An 18,178-nucleotide genomic window follows, 5' to 3' on the forward strand; every position below is an offset into this window, starting at 1 on the left:
TTCCTTTGTTAAGATGTATGGGTTGGCTACCTTAAGATGTTTCCTTTGTTAAGATGTATGGGTTGGCTACCTTAAGATGTTTCCTTTGTTAAGATGTATGGGTTGGCTACCTTAAGATGTTTCCTTTGTTAAGATGTATGGGTTGGCTACCTTAAGATGTTTCCTTTGTTAAGATGTATGGGTTGGCTACCTTAAGATGTTTCCTTTGTTAAGATGTATGGGTTGGCTACCTTAAGATGTTTCCTTTGTTAAGATGTATGGGTTGGCTACCTTAAGATGTTTCCTTTGTTAAGATGTATAGGTTGGCTACCTTAAGATGTTTCCTTTGTTAAGATGTATGGGTTGGCTACCTTAAGATGTTTCCTTTGTTAAAATGTATGGGTTGGCTACCTTAAGATGTTTCCTTTGTTAAGATGTGTGGGTTGGCTACCTTAAGATGTTTACTTTGTTAAGATGTATGGGTTGGCAACCTTAAGATGTTTCCTTTGTTAAGATGTATGGGTTGGCTACCTTAAGATGTTTCCTTTGTTAAAATGTATAGGTTGGCTACCTTAAGATGTTTCCTTTGTTAAAATGTATGGGTTGGCTACCTTAAGATGTTTCCTTTGTTAAGATGTATGGGTTGGCTACCTTAAGATGTTTCCTTTGTTAAGATGTATGGGTTGGCTACCTTAAGATGTTTCCTTTGTTAAGATGTATGGGTTGGCTACCTTAAGATGTTTCCTTTGTTAAGATGTATGGGTTGGCTACCTTAAGATGTTTCCTTTGTTAAGATGTATAGGTTGGCTGCCTTAAAGATGTTTCCTTTGTTAAGATGTATGGGTTGGCTACCTTAAGATGTTTCCTTTGTTAAGATGTATGGGTTGGCTACCTTAAGATGTTTCCTTTGTTAAGATGTATGGGTTGGCTACCTTAAGATGTTTCCTTTGTTAAGATGTATGGGTTGGCTACCTTAAGATGTTTCCTTTGTTAAGATGTATGGGTTGGCTACCTTAAGATGTTTCCTTTGTTAAGATGTATGGGTTGGCTACCTTAAGATGTTTCCTTTGTTAAGATGTATGGGTTGGCTACCTTAAGATGTTTCCTTTGTTAAAATGTATAGGTTGGCTACCTTAAGATGTTTCCTTTGTTAAGATGTATGGGTTGGCAACCTTAAGATCTTTCCTTTGTTAAGATGTATAGGTTGGCTGCCTTAAGATTTGTTTCCTTTGTTAAGTAGTATGGGTTGGCTACCTTAAGATGTTTCCTTTGTTAAGATGTATGGGTTGGCAATTTTAAGATGTTACCTTTGTTAAGATGTATGGGTTGGCTACCATAAGATTCTTTTCCTTTGTTAAGATGTATGGATTGGCAACCTTAAGATGTTTCCTTTGTTAAGATGTATGGGTTGGCTACCTTAAGATGTTTCCTTTGTTAAGATGTATAGGTTGGCTACCTTAAAGATGTTTCCTTTGTTAAGATGTATAGGTTGGCTGCCTTAAGATGTTTCCTTTGTTAAGATGTATGGGTTGGCTACCATAAGATTTGTTTCCTTTGTTAAGATGTATGGGTTGGCTACCTTAAGATGTTTCCTTTGTTAAGATGTATGGGTTGGCTACCTTAAGATGTTTCTTTTGTTAAGATGTATGGGTTGGCTACCTTAAGATGTTTCCTTTGTTAAGATGTATGGGTTGGCTACCTTAAGATGTTTCCTTTGTTAAGATGTATGGGTTGGCAACCTTAAGATGTTTCCTTTGTTAAGATGTATGGGTTGGCAACCTTAAGATGTTTCCTTTGTTAAGATGTATAGGTTGGCTACCTTAAAGATGTTTCCTTTGTTAAGATGTATGGGTTGGCAACCTTAAGATGTTTCCTTTGTTAAGATGTATGGGTTGGCTACCTTAAGATGTTTCCTTTGTTAAGATGTATGGGTTGGCAACCTTAAGATGTTTCCTTTGTTAAGATGTATGGGTTGGCTACCTTAAGATGTTTCCTTTGTTAAGATGTATAGGTTGGCTACCTTAAAGATGTTTCCTTTGTTAAGATGTATGGGTTGGCTACCTTAAGATGTTTCCTTTGTTAAGATGTATGGGTTGGCTACCTTAAGATGTTACCTTTGTTAAGATGTATGGGTTGGCTACCTTAAGATGTTTCCTTTGTTAAGATGTATGGGTTGGCAACCTTAAGATGTTTCCTTTGTTAAGATGTATAGGTTGGCTGCCTTAAGATTTGTTTCCTTTGTTAAGTAGTATGGGTTGGCTACCTTAAGATGTTACCTTTGTTAAGATGTATGGGTTGGCTACCTTAAGATGTTTCCTTTGTTAAGATGTATGGGTTGGCTACCTTAAGATGTTTCCTTTGTTAAGATGTATGGGTTGGCTACCTTAAGATGTTTCCTTTGTTAAGATGTATGGGTTGGCAACCTTAAGATGTTTCCTTTGTTAAGATGTATGGGTTGGCTACCTTAAGATGTTTCCTTTGTTAAGATGTATGGGTTGGCTACCTTAAGATGTTTCCTTTGTTAAGATGTATGGGTTGGCTACCTTAAGATGTTTCCTTTGTTAAGATGTATGGGTTGGCTACCTTAAGATGTTTCCTTTGTTAAGATGTATAGGTTGGCTGCCTTAAAGATGTTTCCTTCGTTAAGATGTATGGGTTGGCTACCTTAAGATGTTTCCTTTGTTAAGATGTATGGGTTGGCTACCTTAAGATGTTTCCTTTGTTAAGATATATGGGTTGGCAACCTTAAGATGTTTCCTTTGTTAAGATGTATAGGTTGGCTGCCTGAAAGATGTTTCCTTTGTTAAGATGTATGGGTTGGCTACCTTAAGATGTTTCCTTTGTTAAGATGTATGGGTTGGCTACCTTAAGATGTTTACTTTGTTAAGATGTATGGGTTGGCAACCTTAAGATGTTTCCTTTGTTAAGATGTATGGGTTGGCTACCTTAAGATGTTTCCTTTGTTAAGATGTATGGGTTGGCTACCTTAAGATGTTTCCCTGATTAAGATGTATGGGTTGGCTACCTTAAGGGGATATGCTATGTTTTTTTCTATTTTTTACACTTTAAGATCTAAAGCGTTTTGAATACTTTTATCATATTTGGCATATAAAAGTAAGTATTAAACAGCAAAAAAGAGGGTCGAAAATTATTTTGGTTGTCATGGAAACCCAAAAAACCTCCGCCATTTTGAATTTTTCGGTACTTTTAAAAATACTAAGGCTTTTTTATTTATGCACCTATAGCAATCAAATTTAAACTGCTTATATTTCAGTATATATTAAAACTTTTGTCACGACAACTTTTTGAAATAATTACTAGTAAGAATTTTACAAGGTCTAAAAAATCATACCCTTTTTAGTATTCAAAAGTTTCAAAATGTGCATATTAATTACCAAATACTTTTTTACTATGAAAGCAATCACAATTCCCTCGTGACAAAAGTTGTATTTTCGCATCAAGAACATTTACTGAAAATATGGTTTGCATTGTTCAATAAATAAAAAAGTAGTAGGCTTTTTAGTGTTAAAAACCTGCGAACTGAGAAAAACAGCCAAAAGTAACGAAAACTAGGTCAGGAAAGTACCATATCTGTGTAAACTGCAGAGCCTATTGTAAGCTTTGGGTGTTTCCGAGATGTAGGAAATTAAGTTTATTAAATACATGAGAAATCCAGATTTCCAGTGATGTCAAATACAATATAATGACGGATATAAAACTTTTTATAGAGAGCTTGTAAGATTGGGAAAAATTGATTATTTTTTAATTAATAGGGTCATAAAAATCGTAATTTAAGCACATAAAATATTTTTTTTCTCTTTAAAGTTATTATTTTCTTTATACAAAAATGGACAAAGTATCCAAAAGTGCAAGAAACCCATCTTGACGAAAAACAAGAAATTTTGTGATTTTTTTCCCGCGCATATCCCCTTAAGATGTTTCCTTTGTTAAGATGTATGGGTTGGCTACCTTAAGATGTTTACTTTGTTAAGATGTATGGGTTGGCAACCTTAAGATGTTTCCTTTGTTAAGATGTATGGGTTGGCTACCTTAAGATGTTTCCTTTGTTAAGATGTATGGGTTGGCTACCTTAAGATGTTTCCTTTGTTAAGATGTATGGGTTGGCTACCTTAAGATGTTTCCTTTGTTAAGATGTATGGGTTGGCTACCTTAAGATGTTTCCTTTGTTAAGATGTATGGGTTGGCTACCTTAAGATGTTTCCTTTGTTAAGATGTATGGGCTATTGTTTCCTTGTCTCAGGTGACCGTGAAAGGTGCTGACAATGCTCACAGCCCACAAGAAGGCTGGTGCACATTCCGTGTGGTGGTACACGACATCAATGATAATCCTCCTGTCTTCAATTCTCTTTCCTACACCGAAAAAATCTCATCCAATGTCCAGGTCAACAGGGTAAGTTAAGCTCAGGTCAGCTGGGTAGGTTTAGCTCAGGTCAGCTGGGTAGGTTTAGCTCTGGTCAGCTGGGTAGGTTTAGCTCAGGTCAGCTGGGTAGGTTTAGCTCAGGTCAGCTGGGTAAGTTAAGCTCAGGTCAACAGGGTAGCTTTAGCTCAGGTCAGCTAGGTAGGTTTAGCTCAGGTCAGCTGGGTTGGTTTAGCTCAGGTCAGCTGGGTAGGTTTAGCTCAGGTCAGCTGAGTAGGTTTAGCTCAGGTCAGCTGGGTAGGTTTAGCTCAGGTCAGCTGGGTAGCTTTAGCTCAGGTCAGCTGGGTAGGTTTAGCTCAGGTCAGCTGGGTAGGTTTAGCTCAGGTCAACTGTGTAGGTTTAGCTCAGGTCAACAGGGTAGGTTAAGCTCAGGTCAACAGGGTAAGTTAAGCTCAGGTCAGCTGGGTAGGTTAAGCTTATGAGCACTATTTGGTTAGGTTTTACCCCACCCACCAACCCTGTGAAGTCTTACCTCTTCTTTTAAAAACCTTTTAAAATAATTAATTTGTGAATAGGTGAATTCAAATCCATATTAACTAAATTATACCTTAGTTAATAGAAGTACAGACTTTTAATTGAATTCACAAATTATGCAGAACAACATAGAAAAAATCTAATCATCATAGGGTAATTAATTACCTAAGCAATATTCTGGTCCAATTCAGTAGAATGTCTCTGAGTCTTTAAGGCAAGGTCAGCTTATCAGTAAACCACCTGATTTAGCATAACCTCAAACAGTCCTGAAGCGCTAATTTCAAAATACTTAAGCTGTTCTAATAAACAGTTAATGTTGTATTTAGGTAATTTTGCGAGTAGGAGCAACAGATAAAGATATTGGAGACAATGCCAAACTGACCTATTCCCTGCAAGAGGATGGAGGTGTTTTTGATATCTACCCAAACACTGGCATGATCTACTTGAAGAACAAGCTTAAGGATGCAACTAATAAGAATGATGTAAATCAAGTTTCAGTGTTTTCAATGTTAATGAGCCTGATTAGTTTGTGATGTCAATTAGCTTGATTATTTAAGTATGCAATATATTGTTAATAGAGAATCCCATCTAATCCAGGCAACGACTTACAAGTTGGTTGCCATGGCAAAAGATGCAGGTACACCGCCTAAGTCTGCCACTGTCCAGGTGACCATTGAAGTGGCTGCAGAAACTAGCGAACCCCCCAAGTAAGTTGACATTTGAGGGCTGGGGGTCTAGCAATTTGAGGGGTGGGGGTCTAGCATGACAGTCATTCAGTTGTGATGTCCCAAGTAAGTTGACATTTGAGGGGTCGGGGTCTAGCATGACAGTCATTAAGTTGTGATGTCCCAAGTAAGTTGACATTTGAGGGGTGGGGGTCTAGCATGACAGTCATTAAGTTGTGATGTCCCAAGTAAGATGACATTTGAGAGGTGGGGTCTAACAGAACAATGAGCACACAGAAACATGTAGACTTGAAATATGCACAGCTAGGAAAATTAACCTTGGTTTCCCAAGTTTAAAAAAAAAAATTCATTTTGCAAGTCATGGAGTTAATTTATTGAGGGCAGTCTCACTAGTGGAGTCATACAGTTAATTTATTGAGGGCAATCTCACTAGTGGAGTCATGCAGTTAATTTATTGAGGGCAGTCTCACTAGTGGAGTCATGCAGTTAATTTATTGATGGCAGTCTCACCAGTAGAGTCATGCAGTTAATTTATTGAGGGCAGTCTCACCAGTGGAGTCATACAGTTAATTTATTGAGGGCAGTCTCATCAGTGGAGTCATTTTTCTAATATACTCAAAACTTGAAGTTTAGACATTGTCTTTGACCCAAAATGACTAGAGATTCACTAGTTTAGATTTCAAATGTGTGGAGTAAAAAATGTATAGACAATCCAAACGTGTGGATGTAGTATATAGACATTTGTTGAATGAAATATTTGAATTGCAGGCATACACAAAATTTATTGTTTAATACATTGACAAATTTGTTTCAGATTTGACCCTAATCCACTTAACCCTGACCATTACTATAAAATCTCTGAGACCATCAGTCCCAACACCCCAGAAGCCATGATCACAACTCTAAGCTGCCAGTCCAATGTTGAGAACCCTCGGGTCCAGTTCTTCCTGGTGGATGAGAAGGACAGGCTCCACTCACAGTACTGTGGACACTTTGGTATCACAGAGTTCTATGAGAAGGGAAAGTACAAAGTCAATGTTTTTGTTGCAGCACCACTCAATCATGAGACAATACAACAGTACAGCCTCATTCTGCGCTGTCAGGTTAGCATGCTGTCAGTGTCTGTCTTAGTCTCTTTCTATGCTGTCAGGTTAGCATGCTGTCAGTGTGTCTTTAGTATGGCAGTGTGTAAATGGTCTGGTTCTCTCAACTTTTCCTGAATTGACAAACTTGGTTTTCCCATAGAATTTTGGTGGCCTGACAATGTATGAGCAGATTTCCTGAATTGACAAACTTGGTTTTCCCATAGAATTTTGGTGGCCTGACCATGTATGAGCAGATTTCCTGAATTGACAAACTTTGTTTTCCCATAGAATTTTGGTGGCCTGACCATGTATGAGCAGATCACATTGACCATTGATGTAGAAGACAAGAACAACAAGGTCCCGTACTTTGAAGGCATGGACATGAACGGACGCTATTCTGGGACAGTCCCTGAGAACACAGAGCCAGGGGCCACTATCAGAATAGTCCAAGGCTATGATGATGATAAAACTCCAGCTTTCAGTAATGTACGTCCATCACTACTTTCCTTGTTAGATCAATCTTTAAATTCAGATGCTCATTTTTTAAAAACCTTTTCAAAAAATACTGTTTCATCTTCCATATTTTTACTAAAAATATATTTGGATCTCTTAGATATTAACTTTTTCATGGATCAAAATAGATATGTGAGTTTGTTGTCAAATCTTGTAACCCAATTAGACCTGTGATTAAGTGATTTCTTTCAAATTTTGCAAGGTGTAGAATGTAAGTAATATATATAAGAATATCTTGCATTTGGTTAAGTGGTAGTGATGAGTCTGGTGAGAGGGGAATCTCAGTTGGATGCTACCGTCAGATGACACTACTTGACATTTGTTTCCTGCTTCATGTCATTTTCTCATATTGGAGGGAATTTCCTCCAACAGAATAAAGTACATGATGTACAGTTACCAGCCAGTATCTTGACCAGTGGTTGACTGGCTACACATGATGTACAGTTAACAGCCAGTATCTTGGCCAGTGGCTGGTTGACTGGCTAAACATGATGTACAGTTACCAGCCAGTATCTTGACCAGTGGCTGACATGATGTACAGTTACCAGCCAGTATCTTGACCAGTGGTTGACTGGCTACACATGATGTACAGTTAACAGCCAGTATCTTGGCCAGTGGCTGGTTGACTGGCTAAACATGATGTACAGTTACCAGCCAGTATCTTGACCAGTGGCTGACATGATGTACAGTTACCAGCCAGTATCTTGACCAGTGGCTGACTGGCTACACATGATGTACAGTTACCAGCCAGTATCTTGACCAGTGGCTGGTTGACTGGCTACACATGATGTACAGTTAACAGCCAGTATCTTGACCAGTGGCTGACTGGCTACACATGATGTACAGTTAACAGCCAGTATCTTGACCAGTGGCTGACATGATGTACAGTTACCAGCCAGTATCTTGACCAGTGGCTGGTTGACTGGCTACACATGATGTACAGTTAACAGCCCGTATCTTGACCAGTGGCTGGTTGACTGGCTACACATGATGTACAGTTACCAGCCAGTATCTTGACCAGTGGCTGACATGATGTACAGTTACCAGCCAGTATCTTGACCAGTGGCTGGTTGACTGGCTACACATGATGTACAGTTAACAGCCAGTATCTTGACCAGTGGCTGACATGATGTACAGTTACCAGCCAGTATCTTGACCAGTGGCTGGTTGACTGGCTACACATGATGTACAGTTACCAGCCAGTATCTTGACCAGTGGCTGACATGATGTACAGTTACCAGCCAGTATCTTGACCAGTGGCTGGTTGACTGGCTACACATGATGTACAGTTACCAGCCAGTATCTTGACCAGTGGCTGACATGATGTACAATTACCAGCCAGTATCTTGACCAGTGGCTGACTGGCTACACATGATGTACAGTTAACAGCCAGTATCTTGACCAGTGGCTGACATGATGTACAGTTACCAGCCAGTATCTTGACCAGTGGCTGGTTGACTGGCTACACATGATGTACAGTTAACAGCCCGTATCTTGACCAGTGGCTGGTTGACTGGCTACACATGATGTACAGTTACCAGCCAGTATCTTGACCAGTGGCTGACATGATGTACAGTTACCAGCCAGTATCTTGACCAGTGGCTGGTTGACTGGCTACACATGATGTACAGTTAACAGCCAGTATCTTGACCAGTGGCTGACATGATGTACAGTTACCAGCCAGTATCTTGACCAGTGGCTGGTTGACTGGCTACACATGATGTACAGTTACCAGCCAGTATCTTGACCAGTGGCTGACATGATGTACAGTTACCAGCCAGTATCTTGACCAGTGGCTGACTGGCTACACATGATGTACAGTTACCAGCCAGTATCTTGACCAGTGGCTGACTGGCTACACATGATGTACAGTTACCAGCCAGTATCTTGACCAGTGGCTGGTTGACTGGCTACACATGATGTACAGTTACCAGCCAGTATCTTCTCTTTTTCCAGTTGTTCTTTGAGCTGTCAGATGACAGCTACCCAGGTGTCCTTGATGACTTTGAGATAAGAAATCTGCCGGACAACAAGGCCGCTCTGATCACCAAACGAGAGTTTGACAGAGAAAAAACCCCTCGCTTCTTCCTCACCATCAAGGTGAATGACATGAGCCCTTCAGACAGGCCAAACCATAGGCCGCCTGGCACACCTAACTCAGGTAGCTCTATGTCTGTCTGGCATGCTACTGTCTGTCTGTCGTGCTGTATCCTGTCTGTCATGCTGTATCCTGTCTGTCATGTTGTATCCTGTCTGTCTGTCATGCTGTATCCTGTCTGTCTGTCATGCTGTATCTTGTCTGTCTGTCATGCTGTATCTTGTCTGTCTGTCATGCTGTATCTGGTCTGTCTGTCATGCTGTATCCTGTCTGTCATGCTGTATCCTGTCTGTCATGCTGTATCCTGTCTGTCATGCTGTATCCTGTATGTCATGCTGTATCCTGTCTGTCTGTCATGCTGTATCTTGTCTGTCTGTCATGCTGTATCTTGTCTGTCATGCTGTATCTTGTCTGTCTGTCTGTCATGCTGTATCATGTCTGTCATGCTGTATCTGGTCTGTCATGCTGTATCCTGTCTGTCATGCTGTATCCTGTCTGTCATGTTGTATCCTGTCTGTCTGTCATGCTGTATCCTGTCTGTCTGTCATGCTGTATCCTGTCTGTCTGTCTGTCATGCTGTATCCTGTCTGTCTGTCTGTCATGCTGTATCCTGTCTGTCTGTCTGTCATGCTATATCCTGTCTGTCTGTCATGCTGTATCTTGTCTGTCTGTCATGTTGTATCCTGTCTGTCTGTCATGCTGTATCTTGTCTGTCTGTCATGTTGTATCCTGTCTGTCTGTCATGTTGTGTCCTGTCTGTCTGTCTGTCATGCTGTATCCTGTCTGTCTGTCTGTCATGCTATATCCTGTCTGTCTGTCATGCTGTATCTTGTCTGTCTGTCATGTTGTATCCTGTCTGTCTGTCATGTTGTGTCCTGTCTGTTTGTCATGCTGTATCTGGTCTGTCTGTCATGCTGTATCTTGTCTGTATGTGTGTCATGCTGTATCCTGTCTGTCATGCTGTATCTTGTCTGTCTGTCATGCTGTATCTTGTCTGTCTGTCATGCTGTATCAGGTCTGTCTGTCATGCTGTATCTTGTCTGTCATGCTGTATCTTGTCTTGTCATGCTGTATCTTGTCTGTCTGTCATGCTGTATCTTGTCTGTCTGTCATGCTGTATCAGGTCTGTCTGTCATGCTGTATCTGGTCTGTCATGCTGTATCTTGTCTGTCATGCTGTATTTTGTCTTGTCATGCTGTATCTGGTCTGTCATGCTGTATCTTGTCTGTCTGTCATGCTATATCCTGTCTGTCTGTCATGTTCCAGCCTCTGTCGTGTTTCAAGTGGATATAGCAGATAAAAATGACAACCCAATGACGTTTAAACAGAGCCTGTACAACTTCTCAGTCCCTGAGACTGCCAGTATAGGCACTGTCATCTTTGCTGTCACTGCCGATGACATTGATGAAGGTAAGTCTCATGTACAAGTGTGCCAACCATTTGGTGAATTCTTGACATATTAAATAAACTGCATTTTCAATTCTAATTTGCATAATGCCAAAAATGTTTTTGTAGTTGAAGATGTAGGTCTTCTTTTTGTGCTTGTAAAAAGTTTTTAATGAATAGTTTAGTCTGCTATGACTGAGTGTTGTAATAGTTTTATTTTTCTTGCAGTTGACCAGGGGAGACTCAAGTACAGTTTCCAGAATAACACACTGAGCCACTTTGATATCAGAGACCAGACTGGTGAAATACTGGTCAATGGCTTTCTGGACTACGAGAGTGGAAACAAAGTAAGTCAGCATTCATACTAGAATCAAGCTTTGATAAAACATCTTAAAATCAAGATTTCAGCAAACTTTGTTCATAGGATCAAGCTTTGATCAAACTTCTAGAATCAAGATTTGATCAAACTTTCATCAGAAAACATGATATAACAAGCTCTTTATACATTTTTTCCTTGATCATTTCTAAAACATCCTGTTGTACGTAAAGCTGCCTTCAAGCTGTGACTTAACTCATAAACCAATGTTTTTACTTAAGTACAAAGTGGCTTTTCCTTGGTGTACACAATGACATTAGTACTCATGTTTACTTTTCTTAGGTTACACAATATTTGTACACATGTTTACTATTCCTAGGTGTACACAATGACATTAGAGTCGAGTGACAGTGAGAACTTCTACTCAGCTTCCACCACTGTTGTCATCTATGTCACTGATGAGAATGACAACCCCCCAGTATTTGGGCAGCCTGAATATGTCATAGCTGATAAAGTAGTTGAAGAAGATTTTAGCATCTCAAAAACTCAGCCCATGCACCTTATCACAGTAAGTTATAGCCATTCAAAAAATCTAAGCACTTTATCACATAAAATTATAGCCATTCAAAAAATCGAAGCACTTTATCACATAACATTATAGCCATTCAAAAAGTCTAAGCACTTTATCACGTAATGTTATAGCCATTCATATTCTTATTTTTTCTTTAAACTCATAAAAACTGATTTAAGTATAAATATCTAAATCACTGTCATGTTGGCTCTTGAAATATTTTTTCCTTAAAAATTTTTTTTAGTATAAGTAACATGGCTGATGTCATCAGTTTGCTACATTTTGTGGGCTGATGTCATCAGTTTGCTACATTTTGTGGGCTGATGTCATCAGTTTCCTAATTTTTGTGATCACATAAAATTAGTCTTGTTTACCTTGTATTAAAAAAAGGTTTTGAAATATTTTTGTGTTTGGTAGATGATCCAGTGTACATAAATTGTTTCAACTGGTCTAGTTATCATGACCATGTTTCAACTGGTCTAGCTGGGAGCCGGACGTTTTCCCGAAAGACACTTGCCCGAATGCCGTTTGCCCGAAGGCCGATTTCCCGAATGGACACTTGCCCGAATGCGACAAATACCCGAATGGACACTTGCCCGAATGCGACAAACGCCCGAATGGACACTTGCCCAAATGCGACAAATGCCCGAATGGACACTTGCCCGAATGCGACAAATTCCCGAATGGACACTTGCCCGAATGCGACAAATGCCCGAATGGACACTTGCCCGAATGCGACAAATGTCCGAATGGCCATTTGCCCGAAGGCCATTTGCCCGAAAAATGTTATTATTAAAAATAAATAATATTACCAAAATAGACATTCTTAATCAATAGAAGTTTGAAATTTTGATCATAAACACAATTCTAAGCATAAAAACAAAGTTGTTTTTCTATTTTTAAAGTTTAGCTTTTATTTTAACTGAGATATTGCGAAAAAAATCGTTAGTCTCTATTAAATGCAATATGATGATCGCGCATTTTGACTTTATATTCTTTTGATGTAAGTTTTGAACACCTTGTTTAGCCGACGTGTTGCGGTGGTTATATAGCGCTTATGACATGGTGTAGGCGGCGCGGCGTCTCGCAACATTGAACAGATGCGCGTTTGTTTGATTTATTTTGTTATGCTTAACTTGTATGGTAACTATTTCACAACAGAACTAGGCGCGTCAAGGCAGCGAATTTAAAAACTAAAAGTAGTCACATATGTTTGATCTTCATTTTATACACCTTGTTTAGACAATGTGTTGAAGCGATTACTTAATAAAGAAAGCAAAATTCTTTTTTAAAATCTTGAAATAAATGAAAATGGTGTTTTTGTCTTATTTCATGTTTCCACACTTTATATAGCAAATACAAATTAATTAAGAATGTAATATATAATATTATTATTTTTTTTGCACAAATATGTTTTGTTTATCAACATTTCAAATTTAAATTGATTACAAATGATTATTTGGTAATATATAAATGCTAACATTTTTCGGGCAAACGGCCTTCGGGCAAGTGTCCATTCGGGCATTTGTCGCATTCGGGCATTTGTCGCATTCGGGCAAGTGTCCATTCGGGCGTTTGTCGCATTCGGGCAAGTGTCCATTCGGGCATTTGTCGCATTTGGGCAAGTGTCCATTCGGGCATTTGTCGCATTCGGGCAAGTGTCCATTCGGGAAATCGGCCTTCGGGCAATCGGCATTCGGGCAAGTGTCTTTCGGGAATTTGTCGTAGACCCGGTCTAGCTATGTTGTCCATGTTTCAACTGGTCTAATTATGTTGTCCATGTTTCAACTGGTCTAGCTATGTTGTCTATGTTTTAACTGGTCTAATTATGTTGTCCATGTTTCAACTGGTCTAGCTATGATGTGTTTCAACTGGTCTAGCTATGTTGTCTATGTTTTAACTGATCTAATTATGTTGTCCATGTTTCAACTGGTCTAGCTATGTTGTCTATGTTTTAACTGGTCTAATTATGTTGTCCATGTTTCAACTGGTCTAGCTGTGTTGTCCATGTTTCAACTGGTCTAGCTGTGTTGTCCATGTTTCAACTGGTCTAGCTATGTTGTCCATGTTTCAACTGGTCTAATTATGTTGTCTGTGTTTCAATTTGTCTAATTATGTTGTCCATGTTTCAACTGGTCTAGCTATGTTGTCCATGTTTCAACTGGTCTAGCTATGTTTTTCATGTTTCAACTGGTCTAGCTGTGTTGTCCATGTTTCAACTGGTCTAATTATGTTGTTCATGTTTCAACTGGTCTAGCTATGTTGTCTGTGTTTCAATTGGTCTAATTATATTGTCCATGTTTCAACTGGTCTAATTATGTTGTCCATGTTTCAACTGGTCTAATTATGTTGTCCATGTTTCAACTGGTCTAATTATGTTGTTCATGTTTCAACTGGTCTAGCTATGTTGTCTGTGTTTCAACTGGTCTAATTATGTTGTTCATGTTTCAACTGGTCTAGCTATGTTGTCTGTGTTTCAATTGGTCTAATTATGTTGTCCATGTTTCAACTGGTCTAATTATGTTGTCCATGTTTCAACTGGTCTAATTATGTTGTCTGTGTTTCAACTGGTCTAGCTATGTTGTCCATGTTTCAACTGGTCTAATTATGTTGTCTGTGTTTCAACTGGTCTAATTATGTTGTCTGTGTTTCAACTGATCTAATTATGTTGTTCATGTTTCAACTGGTCTAATTATGTTGTCTGTGTTTCAATTGGTCTAATTATATTGTCCATGTTTCAACTGGTCTAATTATGTTGTCTGTGTTTCAACTGGTCTAATTATGTTGTCTGTGTTTCAATTGGTCTAATTATGTTGTCCATGTTTCAACTGGTCTAATTATGTTGTCCATGTTTCAACTGGTCTAGCTATGTTGTCCATGTTTCAACTGGTCTAGCTATGTTGTCCATGTTTCAACTGGTCTAATTATGTTGTCTGTGTTTCAATTGGTCTAATTATATTGTCCATGTTTCAACTGGTCTAATTATGTTGTCTGTGTTTCAACTGGTCTAATTATGTTGTCTGTGTTTCAATTGGTCTAATTATGTTGTCCATGTTTCAACTGGTCTAATTATGTTGTCCATGTTTCAACTGGTCTAATTATGTTGTCTGTGTTTCAACTGGTCTAGCTGTGTTGTCCATGTTTCAACTGGTCTAATTATGTTGTTCATGTTTCAACTGGTCTAGCTATGTTGTCTGTGTTTCAATTGGTCTAATTATGTTGTTCATGTTTCAACTGGTCTAGCTATGTTGTCTGTGTTTCAATTGGTCTAATTATGTTGTCCATGTTTCAACTGGTCTAGCTATGTTGTCCATGTTTCAACTGGTCTAATTATGTTGTTCATGTTTCAACTGGTCTAGCTATGTTGTCTGTGTTTCAACTGGTCTAATTATGTTGTTCATGTTTCAACTGGTCTAGCTATGTTGTCTGTGTTTCAATTGGTCTAATTATGTTGTTCATGTTTCAACTGGTCTAGCTATGTTGTCTGTGTTTCAATTGGTCTAATTATGTTGTTCATGTTTCAACTGGTCTAGCTATGTTGTCTGTGTTTCAATTGGTCTAATTATGTTGTTCATGTTTCAACTGGTCTAGCTATGTTGTCCATGTTTCAACTGGTCTAATTATGTTGTTCATGTTTCAACTGGTCTAGCTATGTTGTCTGTGTTTCAACTGATCTAATTATGTTGTTCATGTTTCAACTGGTCTAGCTATGTTGTCTGTGTTTCAATTGGTCTAATTATGTTGTCCATGTTTCAACTGGTCTAATTATGTTGTCTGTGTTTCAACTGGTCTAATTATGTTGTCCATGTTTCAACTGGTCTAATTATGTTGTCTGTGTTTCAACTGGTCTAATTATGTTGTCTGTGTTTTAACTGATCTAATTATGTTGTCTGTGTTTCAACTGATCTAATTATGTTGTCTGTGTTTGAACTGGTCTAATTATGTTGTCCATGTTTCAACTGGTCTAGCTATGTTGTCCATGTTTCAACTGGTCTAATTATGTTGTCTGTGTTTCAATTGGTCTAATTATGTTGTCCATGTTTCAACTGGTCTAATTATGTTGTCCATGTTTCAACTGGTCTAATTATGTTGTCCATGTTTCAACTGGTCTAGCTATGTTGTCCATGTTTCAACTGGTCTAATTATGTTGTCTGTGTTTCAACTGGTCTAATTATGTTGTCTGTGTTTCAACTGGTCTAATTATGTTGTCCATGTTTCAACTGGTCTAATTATGTTGTCTGTGTTTCAACTGGTCTAATTATGTTGTCTGTGTTTCAACTGGTCTAATTATGTTGTCCATATTTCAACTGGTCTAATTATGTTGTCCATGTTTCAACTGGTCTAGCTATGTTGTCCATGTTTCAACTGGTCTAATTATGTTGTTCATGTTTCAACTGGTCTAATTATGTTGTCTGTGTTTCAACTGGTCTAATTATGTTGTCTGTGTTTCAGGTTACAGCCACAGATGCAGACACATCACGTAACAACAAGATGCGCTACTTTCTTCGTGGTAAGGGCACACAGGCAGATGACCGTCAGCTGTTCACCATTGACCAAGACACGGGGGATGTATACTTGATAGCTGCCCTGGACAGGGATGAGCCCAATGGAAAGTCTGAGTACATCTTCACTGTGGAGGCCAGAGATGAGGAGGAGCACTTCCAGAGTGGCTACACCAACATCAAGGTCAAGCCTCTAGACATCAATGACAACACACCCATCTTTGATGCCAACCGCTTAACCGGGGAGGTCTTTGAACATTCTGAACCAGGTGCATTTTTACTTTCCATAATTTTTACTTGTCTGGCTCAGATAATTTTTACTTGACTGGCTCAGATAATTTTTACTTGTCTGGCTCAGATAATTTTTACTTATTCGGCTCAGATAATTTTTACTTGTCTGGCTTGTCTGGCTCAGATAATTTTTACTTGTCTGGCTCAGATAATTTTTACTTATTTGGCTCAGATAATTTTTACTTGTCTGGCTTGTCTGGCTCAGATAATTTTTACCTGTCTGGCTTGTCTGGCTCAGATAATTTTTACTTGTCTGGCTCAGATAATTTTTACTTGTCTGGCTTGTCTGGCTCAGATAATTTTTACTTGTCTGGCTCAGATAATTTTTACTTGTCTGGCTTGTCTGGCTCAGATAATTTTTACTTATTTGGCTCAGATAATTTTTACTTGTCTGGCTTGTCTGGCTCAGATAATTTTTACTTGTCTGGCTCAGATAATTTTTACTTGTCTGGCTCAGATAATTTTTACTTGTCTGGCTCAGATAATTTTTACTTGTTTGGCTCAGATAATTTTTACTTGTCTGGCTCAGATAATTTTTACTTGTCTGGCTTGTCTGGCTCAGATAATTTTTACTTGTTTGGCTCAGATAATTTTTACTTGTCTGGCTCAGATAATTTTTACTTGTCTGGCTCATATAATTTTTACTTATTTGGCTCAGATAATTTTTACTTGTCTGGCTCAGATAATTTTTACTTGTCTGGCTTGTCTGGCTCAGATAATTTTTACTTGTCTGGCTCAGATAATTTTTACTTGTCTGGCTTAGATAATTTTTACCTGTCTGGTTTGTCTGGCTCAGATAATTTTTACTTGTCTGGCTCAGATAATTTTTACTTGTCTGGCTTGTCTGGCTCAGATAATTTTTACTTGTCTGGCTCAGATAATTTTTACTTGTCTGGCTCAGATAATTTTTACTTATTTGGCTCAGATAATTTTTACTTGTCTGGCTCAGATAATTTTTGCTTATTTGACTCAGATAATTTTTACCTGCCTGGCTCTGATAATTTTTACTTGTCTGGCTTGTCTGGCTCAGATAATTTTTACTTATTTGGCTCAGATAATTTTTACTTGTCTGGCTCAGATAATTTTTACTTATTTGACTCAGATAATTTTTACCTGCCTGGCTCAGATAATTTTTACTTGTCTGGCTTGTCTGGCTCAGATAATTTTTACTTATTTGGCTCAGATAATTTTTACCTGCCTGGCTCAGATAATTTTTACTTGTTTGGCTCAGATAATTTTTACTTGTCTGGCTCAGATAATTTTTACCTGTCTGGCTCAGATAATTTTTACCTGTCTGGCTCAGATAATTTTTACTTGTCTGGCTCAGATAATTTTTACTTGTCTGGCTCAGATAATTTTTACTTGTCTGGCTCAGATAATTTTTACTTGTCTGGCTCAGATAATTTTTACTTGTTTGGCTCAGATAATTTTTACTTGTCTGGCTTGTCTGGCTCAGATAATTATAATTTTTACTTGTTTGGCTCAGATAATTTTTACTTGTCTGGCTCAGATAATTTTTATTAGTCTGACTCAGATAACTTTTATGTATCCGGCCCAGATACTTATATTTTTGAACGTATTTCAGGTTGGTTCAACAAAGATGAGAACCCACCAATAGCTGTGGTGATAACAACTGACTTTGACTACGGCATCAACAGTTCAGTGGACTATGAGATTGTGAGCAGTCCCACAGTGTCCAATAGTTTGACAACCTCCAACACTAACTTCTTCAACATTGACAAGGATGGCAGAATTTTCTCACAGGTCTCCTGCTTTCATGCTTTCTCACTTTAGCTACAGTAAAATGACTTATGTGTCATGTAAAGCCCAGTATTAAGA

General features: G+C 38.5%; 1 protein-coding gene across 2 annotated transcripts in view; it reads left to right on the forward strand.

Annotated features, from left to right (window-relative positions):
- LOC131928345 (neural-cadherin) overlaps nt 1–18,178 on the forward strand; it is a 103,232-nt gene that overhangs the window by 57,835 nt on the left and 27,219 nt on the right. For both annotated transcript variants that reach the window (XM_059284347.1, XM_059284348.1), the window contains exons 13-23: nt 4,241–4,390; nt 5,218–5,373; nt 5,489–5,598; nt 6,392–6,680; nt 6,951–7,148; nt 9,132–9,336; nt 10,540–10,683; nt 10,888–11,006; nt 11,355–11,543; nt 15,999–16,317; nt 17,925–18,103. In XM_059284347.1, coding sequence (XP_059140330.1) covers nt 4,241–4,390; nt 5,218–5,373; nt 5,489–5,598; nt 6,392–6,680; nt 6,951–7,148; nt 9,132–9,336; nt 10,540–10,683; nt 10,888–11,006; nt 11,355–11,543; nt 15,999–16,317; nt 17,925–18,103 — 2,058 coding nt within the window. The remainder of the gene's footprint in view (nt 1–4,240; nt 4,391–5,217; nt 5,374–5,488; nt 5,599–6,391; nt 6,681–6,950; nt 7,149–9,131; nt 9,337–10,539; nt 10,684–10,887; nt 11,007–11,354; nt 11,544–15,998; nt 16,318–17,924; nt 18,104–18,178) is intronic.

The sequence above is a fragment of the Physella acuta genome, unplaced genomic scaffold (genome assembly GCF_028476545.2).
Source record: "Physella acuta isolate Inbredline_101_S28 unplaced genomic scaffold, ASM2847654v3 ptg001487l, whole genome shotgun sequence".
Classification (NCBI taxonomy): Eukaryota; Metazoa; Mollusca; class Gastropoda; family Physidae; genus Physella; species Physella acuta.